The 14971-nt window shown below is 37.0% G+C and overlaps 1 protein-coding gene across 1 annotated transcript in view; it reads right to left on the bottom strand.

Moving 5' to 3' along the window:
• Window positions 1-14971, bottom strand: part of ANKRD42 (ankyrin repeat domain 42) — a 58055-nt gene that overhangs the window by 37533 nt on the left and 5551 nt on the right. Inside the window, exons 4-6 of the mRNA XM_090267316.1 lie at window positions 12344-12451; window positions 6459-6578; window positions 5139-5274 (exon numbers count right to left, since the gene is read on the bottom strand). Of these exons, the coding sequence (XP_090123442.1) occupies window positions 5139-5274; window positions 6459-6578; window positions 12344-12451 (364 nt within the window). The remainder of the gene's footprint in view (window positions 1-5138; window positions 5275-6458; window positions 6579-12343; window positions 12452-14971) is intronic.

Consider the following 14971-nt stretch of genomic DNA (forward strand, 5'->3'; position numbering starts at 1 on the left):
ATTGTCTTCGGTGGATAGATCTTCCAGATAGAAAATCAACAAGGAGACAGCAGCCTTAAATGACACACTAGATCAAATGGATTTAATTGATATCTTCAGAGCATTTCACCCCAAAGCAGCAGAATATATACTTTTCAAGTGCACATGGAACCTTTTCTAGGATAGACCACATGTTAGGACACAAAACAAGTCTTAATAACTTTAAGAAGATTGAAATTATATCAAGCATCTTCTCCAACCACAATGCTTTGAAACTGGAAATCAATCACAAAAAGCACGCAAAGACATGGGAGCTAAATAACATGTTATTACAATGAAAGGGTCAACAATGAGATCAAGGAAGAAATCAAGATACCTTGAAACAAATGTAAATGAGGACACAACTATCCAAAAATCTGTGGGACACAGGGAAAGCAATCTTAAGAGGGAAATTCATAGTATTACAGGCCTACCTCAAAAAACAAGAGAAAATTCAAATAGTCTAATGTCAACTTGAAAAAGAACAACAAACAAAGCCAAAAGTGAGTAGAAGGAAGGAAATAATAAAGATCGAGCAGAAATAGACAAAACAGAGTCGAAAAAGGGGCACAAAAGATCGATAAATCCAAGAGCTTGGTTCTTTGAAAAGATAAATCAGACTGATAAACCTTTAACCAGGCTCATCAAGAAAAAAAGAGAGAAAATCCAAATAAATAAAATCAGAAATGAAAAAGGAGAAATGACAACTGACACCAAAGAAACACAAAGGATTGTGAGAAAATATTTTGAACAACTATGCCAACTCTTAGGCATAAGACCTGGGTTCTGGGAATCCAGGCCTGGTTTTAGCAAGCCCCTACAGCAACTGCTGGTGTCAGGGACTGCCTAACCCCCAATAAATCTGCTGCCCTCACAGTAACTGCTGACACCAGTGGAGGCCTATGTCCTTCAAATATATCTTAGTCTGCTGGCAAGAATTTAATAACTTCTCTGTTTTAGTAAGCCTCTCTGTTCTCAGAGCCAACTCCCCCAAAGCCATCTTGCAGAAAGTCCCTGCAACTCCTTCCCCACTCATCCCCTCTAAAAACCCCTGCCTTTCTTTTGTTCGCTGCTGACACCTTCCTGCCTTCCTGGTCTCAGCCTGCTTGTGCAGCTGGCCAAATAAATCTTTTAGACTCATGGCCTGTTCCCCTGTTGTTTCTCCTCTCACTCTCGCCAGACCCAACACCAAAAACTAGACAACCTGGATGAAATGGATAAATTCCTAGAAACATACAGGAAGAATCAGGGAATCTGAATACAGATTACACCGAGTGAAATTAAAGCAGTAATCAAAAATCTCCCAAAAAACAAAAGCCCTGGACCAGATGGCTTCATAGATGAATATCACCATTCTGAGAAGAACTAAAACCTCTCCTTCTCAAACTATTTCATAAAATTCAAGAGGAAGGAAGGCTCCCAAACTCATTTTATAAGGCCAGCATTATCCTAATTCCAAAACCAGATAAAAATACTACAAAAAAAGAAAATTATAGGCCAATATCCCTGATGAACACAGATGCTAAAATGTTCAACAAAATATCAGCAAACCAAGTACAGCAATGCAGCAAAAAGATCATACACTATGATCAAGTGGGACTTATTTTGGGAATGCAAGGTTGGCACATTTGCAAATCAATAAATGTGATTCACCACATAACAAAATGAAGGATAAAAACCAAATGACCATATCAATAGATGCAGAAAACGCATTAGATAAAATCCAGTGCCCATTTCTGATAAAAACTCTCTGCAAAGTGGGAACAGAGGAAACATACCTAAACCTAATAAAGGCCCTACTTGACAAACCCACTGCCAGCATCATACTCAAAGAAAGTTTTTCCATCTTTCTTTAAAAAGCATAGGACGATATGATTGTCTCAGTAACATCACCAACACTTACATCTACCTCCAACAAGATGGGTGTTTTCTGACAGTCAGAAGAGCCAGCAAGAGAGAAATAAATGCAGTAAAAGGCACAGTTTCACTTAAAAGGCAAAGAACTGAAGCACCTTGGAATTTCACAAAGAATCCATTAGGTGTCACCAAAGCATTAACAATTCCTTGGGAATTTACAAACAACAACAAAAATATCTAGACAAAAAATAGATTGTAAATCCCCCTTTAGAACCACAGCACACCTTTCCCACTGTTTTCAGATTAATTGCTACATAAAATGAGGTTATTTAACCTGCTTTAAGGAAGGCTTATATTGCACATCACTTCTTCAGTTGGCAGGAACATTCACTAATGTTAAAATGTTTCCATAAAGAGTTCCTCTTGTGGTCAGCTGGGGGTAGACTCACCTCCCTTTCTTGCTGCCCCCCTCACTCAAGTCCTCCTCTGGAACTCAGGGTCTGATTGTATTAAGTCTTTCATCAATAACCCTGTTCTCCATTATGCAGGAACAGACTTCAATTTCTAAGAGTAAGGTAGAAGGAAAAGAAGAAAAAGGGAGAAGGCAGGCAGAAAATGGAGGGTAGAGGAAGGAATAAGGGAAATGGAGGGACTGATAGTCATAAACGTGTGCTGTGAGCTCTTTACTTTGACAAATCTCCTGGCTAACAAAAACTGCAAGTGTTCCCCTTAAGATCAGGAACAAGAGATAGGTGTCTGCTCTCACCTCTCTTATTCAACATAGCACTGGAAGAAGAAATAAAAGGCATCCAAATTGGAAAGAGAGAAGTAAAACTGTCTTTATTTGCAGATGACGATAGAGAACCCCAAAGATTCCACCAAAAACTACCGAAACTGATTAAAGAATTCAGCAAAGTAACAGAATACAAAATTAACATCCAGAAATCAGTTGCATTTTTTTTTTTTTAAGATTTTATTCATTTATTTTTAGAGAGAGGGGAAGGGAGGGAGAGGAACATCAATGTGGGAGAGAAACATTGATCGGCTGCCTCTCACACACCCCCAACTGGGGACCTGACTTGCAACCCAGGCATGTGCCCTGACCAGGAATCGAACCGGCAATCCTTCAGTTTACAGGCCAGTGCTCAATTCACTGAGCCACACCAGGCAGGGCTCAGTTGCATTCTTGTATGCCAATAACAAACTAACAGAAAGGGAAATTAAGAAAAAAATTCCCAAATTGAACCAGAGGCATGTAAACAAGGAAAAGACTGGGGGGGTGGGGGGGGGGGGGGAGTTGGGGTAAGTAGGGGAAGGGTTTAGTAAAGGAACTAGTATAAATAACCCCTGGACATGTACAATGAGGTGGGGATTGACTGTGGGAGAAAGGGTGGGCTGGGTGGAGGGGAGAAATGGGGGAAAAAGTGGGACAACTGTAATAGGAAAACAATAAAAAAGAAAGAAATTCCCCCCAAAAGAAAACAATCCCATTCACAATTGCTTCAAAAAGAATAAAATACCTAGGAATAAACCTATCAAAGATATAAAAGACTTATACTCTGAATATTATAAGACACTAAAGGAAAAAACTGAAGATACAAATAAGTGGGAGCACATACCGTGTTCAAGAATAGGAAGAATTAATATCATTCAAATGTCCATACTTCCCAAAGCAATCTATAGATTCAACACAATTCCTATCAAGATTATAATGACATATTTTATAGAACTAGAGTAAATATTTCAAAAATTTATATGGAAACCACAAAACGTTGGAGGAATCACGCTACCTAATATCAAACTATACTATAAGGCCATAGTAATCAAAACAGCATGGTGCACATATTATGGGCTGAAGATAGTTTATTCAATAAATGATGTTGGGAAAATTGGATACATGCAGAAAAATGAATCTAGGTCACCTTTTTACACCACATACAAAAATAAATTCAAAATGGATTAAAGACTTAAATGTTAGAACCAAAACCATAAAAAGTGTAGAAGAAAACATAGGCAGCCAAATCTCGGACATTGCTCATAGCAATATTTTATTGAATATATCTCCTCAGGCAGGGGAAACGAGAAAGAATAAACAAATGGGACTACATCAAACTAAAAAGTTTTTGCACAGCAAAGGAAAACATCAACAAAAGAAAAAAATAACCTACAGACTGGAGGAACATATTCACCGATGCATCTGATAAGGGGTTAATATCCAAAACTGATAAAGAACTTACAAAGCTCAACACCAAAAAAACAAACAATCCAATTAAAAAAATGGGCAAAGGACCTGAATACACTTCTCCAAAGATGACATACATGTTGTCAATAGACATATGAAAAGATGCTCAATGTCACTAATCATCAGAGAAATGCAAATTAAAACCACAATGCGATACCATTTCACACCTGTCAGGATGGCCATCAACAACAAAAAAACAAGTAAGTGCTGGCAACCATGTGGAGAAAAGGAGAAAAAGGAACTTTTTTGCACTCTTGGTGGGAATGCAGACTGGTGCAGCCACTGTGGACAGCAGTATGGAGATACCTCAAAAAATTAAAAATGGATCTGCTTTTTGACCCAGTGATCCCACTTCTTGGAATATATCCGAAGGAACTCAAAACACTAATTCAAAAGAACTAAAGCACCCATATGGTCATTGCAGTGTTATTTATAATCACCAAGATATGGAAGCAGCCCGAGGGTCCATCACTAGATCAGTGGATGAAACAACTATGGGGTATTTACACGACGGAATACGACACAGCTGTAAAAAAAAGAAGAAAATTTTAGCCTTTGTGACAGTATGGATGGACCTAGAGAACACTATGTTAAGTGAAATAAAGGCAGACTCATAGTTAGAGAGCGGGCTGATAGCTAAATGGTGAGGGGTGTGGTGAAAGGGTGGAGGGATTGAACAAGAAGGACAAAGGGCTCATGGACATGGCCAACAGTGAGGTGATTGTGGGGGGGGAGGGGCATAAGGGGACTAAACGGTAATGGAAAAAAATACAATTTAAAAAATCCAGGTTTAATTTTGCCAATCTCTCTCTTGCTGGTATAGCTCCAAAAAAATCAATCACATGATAGGTACACAATATAGGAGTGATACAAGATTTTAAAAATGTTTATGTTAACATATTTACTAGTTAAGTTTTGTGAGGGACTATTAGACTGATGGCAGATTAAATTTCTTAAAGAATTATCAACATTTTAAAAGCTTACATTAATGAGAAACCAAAATATTTGCTCCTGTGAATACCTGGAAGGTTTCCATTACAGTCCACATCTTCTATGCCACATCCCCATTTAACTAGAAGTTGCAAACAGCCAAGTCGTCCATGAAAAGTTGCATAATGTACAGGTTTCCATTCTCTCACATCAGTTATGCTGGGATCCTAGAGGTAACATTCACAAAGACTAAGTTTCCATTTTGTAGTGGAAACACTAAGTCTAGCAGCTTAACTTTGCAGATGAGAATAGGAGTCTCTTCCTAAAATTATAAAGCAAACACTAAATATAAAAGAAAAATGTACTGAAACCACTGACTTAAACACACAAGCTTATAACATACTTTTAAAAAGAACACAACTAGTCACATAAAAAGTTTTTAAAAAGGAATTTTAAAGCCCTGGCCAGGTAGCTCAGTTGGTTAGAGCATCAACCTAATATGTCAAGATTGTGAGTTTGATACCCGGTAAGGGCACATACAAGAATCAACCAATAAATGCATAAATAAGTGGAACAAAAAAATGAATGTTTCTCCCCCCCTGCCCTCCCCTCTCTAAAATCAATTTAGAAAAAGGAACTTCGCTAGTCATTTTACTGGCCACAGGTTACTGAACAATAAAATGAAAGGAATGGATTCAAATGATAAGATCATATCTTTAAAAGCATAAGGAAAGAGTTAATGAAGAAAATACTAAGATTTTTCACTTTTCTCTAAAAAAACATCAACTTTTACCATAATTCTTCAATATAGGTAGTTATTTTAAGAAGTTATTTTTACAACCACTTAGTAGTATTAAAAATAAATATCACAATAAGAGTTACACACAGAAATTCAGGAAGATTTACAATCACCTGTTAACATACATGTTTGGAAGCTTCAGAATCCTCCGAGTTAAACTGAACTGACATGAACCCATAGCACCTGAAATAGTTTACCCTACTAAACTGGGTGGGTTTTTTAAAAAGAGTTATCTAAATTATTGCTCCTATGTTGAAAGAGAAAAGCTAGAGAGATCAAATTACTTCCCTAAAGCCCTGGCCTGTGTGGTTCAGTTGGTTGGAAAGTTGTTCCACAGACCAAAACGTCCTGGGTTTGATTCCTGGTCAGGGCACAAACCCAGGCTGCAGGTTCAGTCCCCAGTGGGGACACATATCAGAAGGCAACCAATCAATGTTTCTCTGTCTCTCTCAAAAGCAATGAAAAAATGTCCTCAGGTGAGGATTAAAAAAAAAATTACTTCCCTAAAATCTTAAAAGAGTATTTAAAAAGTCAGGAAAAGATAAGCAGACTACCAAATGCTATTTCATTTATTTGATTATACATTCTCATATATTAACAGGAATCTCTCACCACTCCACTCCGGAGCATTATTTGTAAAGTGAAAGAATGTCCGTGTGTAGCAGCAAGGTGTACAGGAGTGCAACCGCGATCATCTTGAGCTGCCATATTTGCTCCATTGATTATAAGAGCCTAAAAACAGAAAAATAAGAATGAGTTTACACAAATATAGAGGTTAAATCATAAATGCAGATGCAGATCACTTAAAAGCAAGCAATTTATAAACCTAGCTAAATTACTATATGTGTTCTTACATATGTGCCACAGACTAAGTGTGAGTAGTTATTAGTTAATCCAAAGAAAACGTTTGAGATCCTTTTTAACATCGCCTAGGATACATTCATAATACCTGATTTCACATTCTGATTTGAGTGAGTATGTACAATTTATAAGGCACATTTTTCATGAGCACTGATTAACAACCACTAAGTTAAATACTTTAACGCTGTGCTAATAAAACTGAAATTTAAACTTGCACTATTTCAAAAGCATAATCTTTTATTAACGGGGTTTTAAATAAAAGGATTTCATTATTAAAGTAACGCATTCTAAGCTCCAAATGAAACTTCTAACTGCATCTGAGAAGATTCCATGTGAATTTATAAGTGGCCCAGTTTTTGTTTATGGGTTGTATCATATACACAGCATATCCCTCTATATAATGTACAGAGTAATTGCTTTAAAAATTATTAGTTAATATTCTTTTTAGTTTTTTCTCCCTCAGCCTTCTTTTTTTTAGCCAGCGCATATTTACCAGTATCTTTGAAAAGGTTTAGTTAGTCATAACTCTTATCAAGAGTTTTAAGAATAATCTCCATGATTTTGTTTGACTTACATTAACAAATAAGTTAAATCATCACAAACCTTATATTGAGTGTTTACTACGTTTTAAAAGTCACTACAAAGAATATGAAGACATATTAACTTAGGGAATTAGGACTTATGCAGAGATAAAGGTAACTATACAAAGCTGTCCTTGATAAACAAGAACTAAACAGTACAGCACAAAGCAGAGCAGCTCGGAGAAGAAAGACACACTGAGGAAGAGAAGGACCATCAAGGCAGAGGGAATGGCTTGGACTATTGCTTAGAGGAAGGAAAGTATCAAGTAAAGCTTCATTTGACCCCAATGTCCCCTAAAGTTACCATTTCCACTTCCTACTTCTCAGATCAATACCTCAACTTCAAATCCACCTGCAAACTGAGTGTTGCCCCCACCAATGCCTAGAAATACACCCAGCCTCCTAAAATAGTGACCTCGTATGTTCAAGGGCACTTCCTTAAGCTTTATTCCCCTTAAGTTTTATTCTGCAACTGATACTCTGCCTAATTCTTAAACTTCTTCCTTCACTTGCACAACCCTAATGGGTCTTGGCTCTCTCTCTCAGACTTCCTCCTCTGAATTCCTACTTTTTCTCTGCTTCTTCCCATCCCTACTAGTAACATTCTTCAACATTTGAGCCTCAATACTCTCCATTCACTCTTTACTTTATTAACTGAAATCTTTGCTCCAGCCCCCTTTCAAACTGCCTGCTGCTCCTTCTGCACCTGAATGACCTACAGGCATCTTAAACTCAAAATGAGCTAAATTGAACTCAACCTCTTTCCTCCCAAAGCTCCCCGGCCTTTCAGATATCCTATCTATAGTTTCATAATTATCTGTCATTCTGACTCAAAACTTTAGATTCTCACCATACTCTGTCAATGACTGCTCTGGAAGATGCCAAGCCATTTTCTCTCTTTCCCACTACCATCACCTAATTTCACTCTGTATGGTTAGTGAGTACACCAAAAACCTCTAATTGGTCTTCTTGCTTCCAAACTCTCTCTTCATCCTAGGTAATCCTGGATACATTTCACAAGAATAATTTCCTGAAATACTGCTTTCATTACTTCATTTTTTTTTTTTAACTTTCATTTTTCAGGTGTGGTAAAATATACATAAAATTTTCCATTTTAACTATTTTTAAGTGTGCAGTTTAGAGGCATTAAGTACATTCATTTTGTTGTGCAATCATCACCACTATCCATTTCCAGAACTTTTTCATTTTCCCAAACTGAAACGCTACACATTAAATACTAACTCCCCATTTCAACCCAGCCTCCGGCCAACATTTTTTTTATTGTTTTTCAATTACCGTTGTCCCATTTTTTCCCCCTATTACTCCCCCCTACCCAGCCCACCCCTTCTCCCAGTCATATCCCCCCCGCATTGCCCATGTCCATGGATCATTTATACATGTTCTTTGTCTAGACCCTTCCCCTACTTATCCCCCTTCTCTCTCTCCCCCCTCCCCCCGATAACTGTTATCCTGTTCCTTGTTCAATTTTGTTCATTTGTTTGTGTTGTGCATTAGTCTCCTGTATCAGGGAATATCATATGGTATTTTTCTTTCATTGCCGGGCTTATTTCACTAAGAATTCATTACTTCATTCTATTGTTAATGTCCATGAGCATGTACATGTATGTGCATATCTATATATCTATATATGTATATAAAACCTCTTTCCTATAAAAATGAAACTAAAATCTTCATTTTACTTCTCAAGACATTTTACAAATCTAGCCTATCCAGTTCATTCATAACAGTTCACAGAACAAACCATCTACACAGTCAAACTTATACAACAGTAATATATTCCATGAACACACCTCATTTTTCAATTTAGGGACCTCACATAGAATTATAACATAGAGATTAAGAGGACAAAGCATAGGTTCAAACCCTTGCTTTGTCACTTACTTAGCAAGGTTCTCAACTCTCTGAATCAAACAGATCTAAAAAGTGGGGGGAAACTCATAAGATTGTTGTGTTAAATGAAGTGATGCAGGGGAGACTGTGACTGACACATTAAAAAATGTTCAATAAGTGCTAATCATTATTTTTATTTGTTTCTGACATATTCCCAACTTAACAATGTTTCTTAACTACTTACCTCTTTGAAATCAACTCATTCTTTTAGTCTTAGCTGAACCTGTATTTCCTCCATTTATGATTCTTCTATCTCCAGCTAAATTCTGTAATTCTTCTTTTCTGTATTTTTCATTAGAACCTTAATCACAAACTGTGCTTTGTATTGTTTTTTTAACTCACTGAGTAGAGCTCCTGTCATTTCAAACCCAATCCCAGAATCCCAGACTTCTTATAGGTAGGGACCATTTGCTTATACAATTTTGTATTCTTCCAAATTCAAGTCTATTTCAGAACACTGATTAAGTCTAGTTACTCTAATAAACTAGATCCTGCCACATATTAATGTTCTATTCTTGCCAGGAAACATTAAATAAGTAATTTTAGAAATGGAAAGTTATAAAGGAAATACTATGTGCATAACTGTGACAGCCCTTAAAACAACCCACACAGAAAAACACCTACTTCAAGATAAAAAGGTCTTATCTTTTATCATTCGTTTAAATGGACAGTTAATTCCAAAATATCTAAGATATAGAATCCCGTAAGTTCTTATTTAGAACATATTGGGTTTGGCCAAAAAGTCTGTTTCGTTTTTCTGTAAAATGAAAGACACATTTTACATTTTCACCAGTAACTTTATTGATTTGGATATTCTGAACATGTCGGCTATCTCCTGCTACTGGCGTCTAGTGGGCAGAGGCCAGGGGTGCTGTTAAAACATCTCCAATGCATAAGAAGCCCCATAGCAAAGAATTATTTGGCTGAAATGTCAATAGTACCAAGAAACTTTGCAAACCACTTTTGACACGTTTGATCAGTCACTGCACCTTCTCCACACACTGTGCAAATCTTCTTTTGCATTTCAGTGGCGTTTTTATTTTTCTTGAAATAATAAAGCATAATCTGCTAAAAATGTTGTGTATTTCCTTTCCTCTTCAATGTTAAAATGGCTGCACAAAAATTCACTGATTTTGATATTTTTAAATGCACGCTAATATGACAGACGTCACAATGTAATCCAAGAAAATTGTTTTGAATGAAGTTAAAGACAACTAAGCACTACTAGGACCATCATACAGAAAAGACAAAACAGACTTTTTGGCCAACCCAATAGAAATGTGGTGATTGCGGGGGAGGGGGCATATAAGGGAAATAAATGGTAATAAAAAAATACAATAAAATTATTAAAAATAATAAATTTGGAACAAAGTCAGGGAAGAGGTGGTTGGAATTGGTGCCAGCTTGAGAGAAAAGTTTTAGTTGGATAATTGGGAGAGCACTGGAAACATAAATTGTAAGAAAAAGTGTGAGAGACTGTGAGGTGGACTGTGAGGGAGAGAAAGTAGTAGGCAATCTGGTGGAGGGATGAGGCCAGGAACTGGATGGAAGCCCAGAAAAGCATCTTAATGAAAAGTGGAATATTCAAGGCAGCTGAAGTTCACATCGACATCTCAAAAGAACTGGCATTTATAAACATTCCTTGTAAAATATAGATTCCTTATAGGGTTTTCTAATATTCCTAATAGAATCTCCCAAAATATATTAAAAATTTATTATTTTAATATAACCTTGGACTTCTCCTATATAGTTACATGAAGTGCATGTCTGAATAATCTCAAGGTTGGTATAAAACTACCATGGCCTTTTTTTTTTCCCCCCCAAATCACTCTAGGTTTCTGGAAACAAACAAACAAACAACAACAACAACAAAAACATATTTATTGGTGAATCAGCTCTAGTTACTTCCCAAACAGAAATTTGTTTGGTTGGACCAAAATGACACCTCACTCTTGCATTCTGTTGCTGGAGCCTAAACAGAACTTTTATATTTCAACTATGCCCTCAGTTTAGCTTCTATGCCTTTCTTTTTTTTTCTCTCCAGGCAACAGCCATTCCCCACCCCATCCCCTTTTTTTTCCTTGCATCTCCAGACAGCTAACTCTCCTTCCAACACTTTTTGTGGAAATTTTACTTTCCTTTGAAGTGCTTGCTCCAAGCCAGCTTTGAAGCCTATGTCTGGGGTAAGGATTCTTTGCATACTAAACAGCACAGAGAACATGAACATAGAGCCCTCACCCTGATCAGACTGTCTCCCTTCACATCAGCCCAAGCTTGATGGCAAAGGAACTGGGTCATATCTCCTCAACAAAGTGAAAATTTGATGGCCAGTCCTGCAAAATTGTGGGAGGACAGGGCAGACAGTATGTCTGCTGGCTTCTTAGAGTACAAACAACATGGGAAATAACATGGTGGCTGCTGCCTAGGCTCTAGGGCCAGAGAGTCGGAATTTAAGTCCCAGATTTACCATACCTTAGCTGTGTGACCTTAGGCAAGTTCCTCAGCCTCTCTGGCCTCAGTTTCCTCATTTTTTAGAAAAAGGAGATTCTAATCCCTACCCCACAGAGTTGTTACGAGGAGCATGCTGTGTAGGAGTTACCAACTGTCATGATTCTCATCCCCAGACTGGGGATCTGAAGCTTTTTGAAGAAGGGAAGTATATAACTTCAGAGTATTTGGACTTGATTAAAGAGAATGCCTAATCAGCCAAGAAAAATTATTTAAGGTAAAATGACTGTTTTCACTACCACACCCTTGAATCCATTTTGTTTAACTTTCACCTGAATTGTTACTTTACCTGTACGTCCATGCCCATTTCTAAAACCCCAGAAGCTTTGTGAGGCCAAGTGTTGGTCCAGCTTCATAATAAAATTATCTAAAAATTTTTGCAAAAAAAAATGTAAATGCACCCTGACATGACAGCTGTCACAATACAATCCAACAGAATTGTTTCAAATGAAGTTAAAGACAACTAAGCACTACGAGAGCCTCGGGTGGAAAAAATGTAATGGACTTTTTGGCCAACCCAGCAGAACTAAATCTATAGGATCAAATTATTAGAATAAAAGCAATAGCTTAATAGAACTATGCTGAGGTAATTATAAACTTTCTGAATTTTTTTTAAGTAAACAAAGTTATTTTTACCTGCATACAAGCATCCTGCCCCCTGATTGCAGCTATGTGAGCTGCTGTCCAGCCTCTAGTAGTTGCCAGTGTAACATCAGCTCCATGCCAGAGGAGCCAGTGAAGGCACTAAATTAAGAGAATGGTCATGTTAACAAGTGATAAGGCAGATGTTTTAAACATTTTTATATCTTTTAAATTTAGTCTGTTATCATGAAATACTGTGGCTAAGAGGCATCGTGAGTGAGAGCCAGGTATAAGAAGAACAAAAGCGCAGGCAACAAATGATATGGTAACCAACATTTGGCCTTTTGAAAAAAATATATTTTATTTATTTATTTATTTGTTTATTTACTTATAGAGAGGGGAAGGAAGAGAGGGAGAGAAACATCTATGTATGAGAGAAACATCTGTCAGTTGCCTCTTGCACGTCCCCAAATGGAGACCTGGCCCACAGTCCAGCCACGTGCCCTGACAGAAGATTGAACCGGCAACCTTTTGGTTTGCAGTATAACGCCCAACTCACTGAGCCACACTAGTCAGGACTTGGCCTTACTGTTGGGTAAACAATAGGAGCAATGGGACCTGTGATAAACTGGAGACAACATTCCTTGTCAATAAGGTGCAGATACTACTCAATCCCAGCCAGTCTTTGCTGTGAATAAAATGTTAATCTAAATCTAATGCTTGACCGATACTGTACAAACATGTGGGAGCCGAATTCATTCAGAGGCTGCTACTTTGCAACCTCTGCTATAGATTTTTTTAATAGGTCCTGAAGCTTCTGTATCAAAGCAAACTTTGTTATTCTGATAATACTCTCTAAAAACACAGAAGTTTATATAAAAGGGGATGGGGCAGTGAGTCAGAATTAAATGCATCTTCATTTAAGATTTTATAAATTACCCTAAGTTTCATTCTAATATAGTACTTAGAGGTCTGTGCCAAAATAGTATTACTCTTTTTATATGTTCAAGTTTGTAGATTCTACCGTCAAAAGTTTCTTTTAAAAAATTGATTGTATCATTGCAATACACTAAAATCAGTCATAGGCATATCATTTGTTGAAAACACTTATCATTTAGGTATCATTCACCTGTCACAGAGATTAGTGGCCAATAATATATCTTTTAAAAAGCTCAACTTCACTAATAATCACAGTAAATCATTCATTTATTCAACAAATATTTCTGGAGAAACTACTATATACTAACATCGTTCAGGTACTGGAGAATATTGTAAACATTCATGTATACGTTTTTTATTTGTCCTAGGCAAATATGTAGATGCAAAATTGCTGGAACATAGGTAAGTATATGTTTAACTTTATAAGAAACTGCCAAACTGTTTTCCAAAGTGGCTGTATCATTTTACACTTCTACCAGCAATGTATGAGAGTTCTAGTTGTTCCATATCCTTGTCAATACTCCATATTATTTGAGTTTTTTGTTTGTTTTTGTTTTGTCATTCTAACATGTGTGTAGTGGCATCTCACTGTGGTTTTAATTTGCATTTCCCTAATGCCTAATGATGTTGAATATTTTTTCATGTGTTCAGTTGCCATCCATATTATTTTTGAGAAAGTGTCTATTGAAGTCATTTGTCTTTTTTTTTCACTGGACTTTTTTTTTTTGTTATCTTACTAATGAGTTGTGAGTCTCTTATTCTGGTCACAAGTTCAGATATATGATTTGCAAAGATTTTCTTCTATGTTTTCTTCTAGAAGTTTTATAAGGTAGTTTCAAATTTTTTTTACACATAAATGTCCAACTGTGCCAGCACCATTTAATGAAAACAATATCTGTTCGCCATCAGATTACACTTGCGTCTTTATCAAAAATCAATTGACAAATAAGCAGGAATTCAGAAATGGCTAAGTGAGGAGCTTGGCAAATCCTCCCCAAGAAGCGATGATAAACCCGAAGTTGTCAAAAACAACAATTTAAAGGCTCTGGAAATTGACCAAAGGCAATATAACAAAATAAGGAAAACGTATTCAAGAAAATCTACTGAGTCTTAGCAAGAACAGGAACACTGGGGCTACAGCTATCCCTATCCCCCGCTGCATGGTGCAGAAGATCTGCCTGGGTGGACAGCTCCATTGTCCTTCTGGAACGGCTGACTTTATTAGGAGCTAAGCATGAAAAGTTCTGTGCCCAGGCAGCTTGTCAAAAACACTTCCACTCCTCAGAACAATCTGAGAAAGCCAACATCAGAGCTAGCTTGAAATTATGATACTGATTGGGGCAAGCACAAAACTAAAAACTACCCAGAAAATTAATAGGAAAATCCAAGAAATGAGATGGCCAAAGTGGGCCTTACTAAGATTCCTCTTATTCCTTGTAATCTAAAAGGTGTGTACATGTACAAGGTTGCTCAGACTCAGAAAAGACTGAAGAGGAACTATGTTAGCTAGATATCCCTGGATAATCATGAGGCCTTGAAAACACTTAAAAAAAAAAAAAAAAAAAAAGATGCAGGCTAACTTGTAAGTTGCTTGGATTTTGAAAACATTCTCCAAGACACACAGAGACCCATCAGTAAAAGAAGAAATCCTTACTGGCTCAAGGTATTTAAGCACATGCTCTCATAAGTCACTGGCTGATCACTGAGCTATGCTGATCCAGGAGTGAACCCTAGAAAGCCAGG

This window comes from Furipterus horrens, unplaced genomic scaffold (genome assembly GCF_987537825.1).
Source record: "Furipterus horrens unplaced genomic scaffold, mFurHor1.1.pri manual_scaffold_2, whole genome shotgun sequence".
Taxonomy (NCBI): Eukaryota; Metazoa; Chordata; class Mammalia; order Chiroptera; family Furipteridae; genus Furipterus; species Furipterus horrens.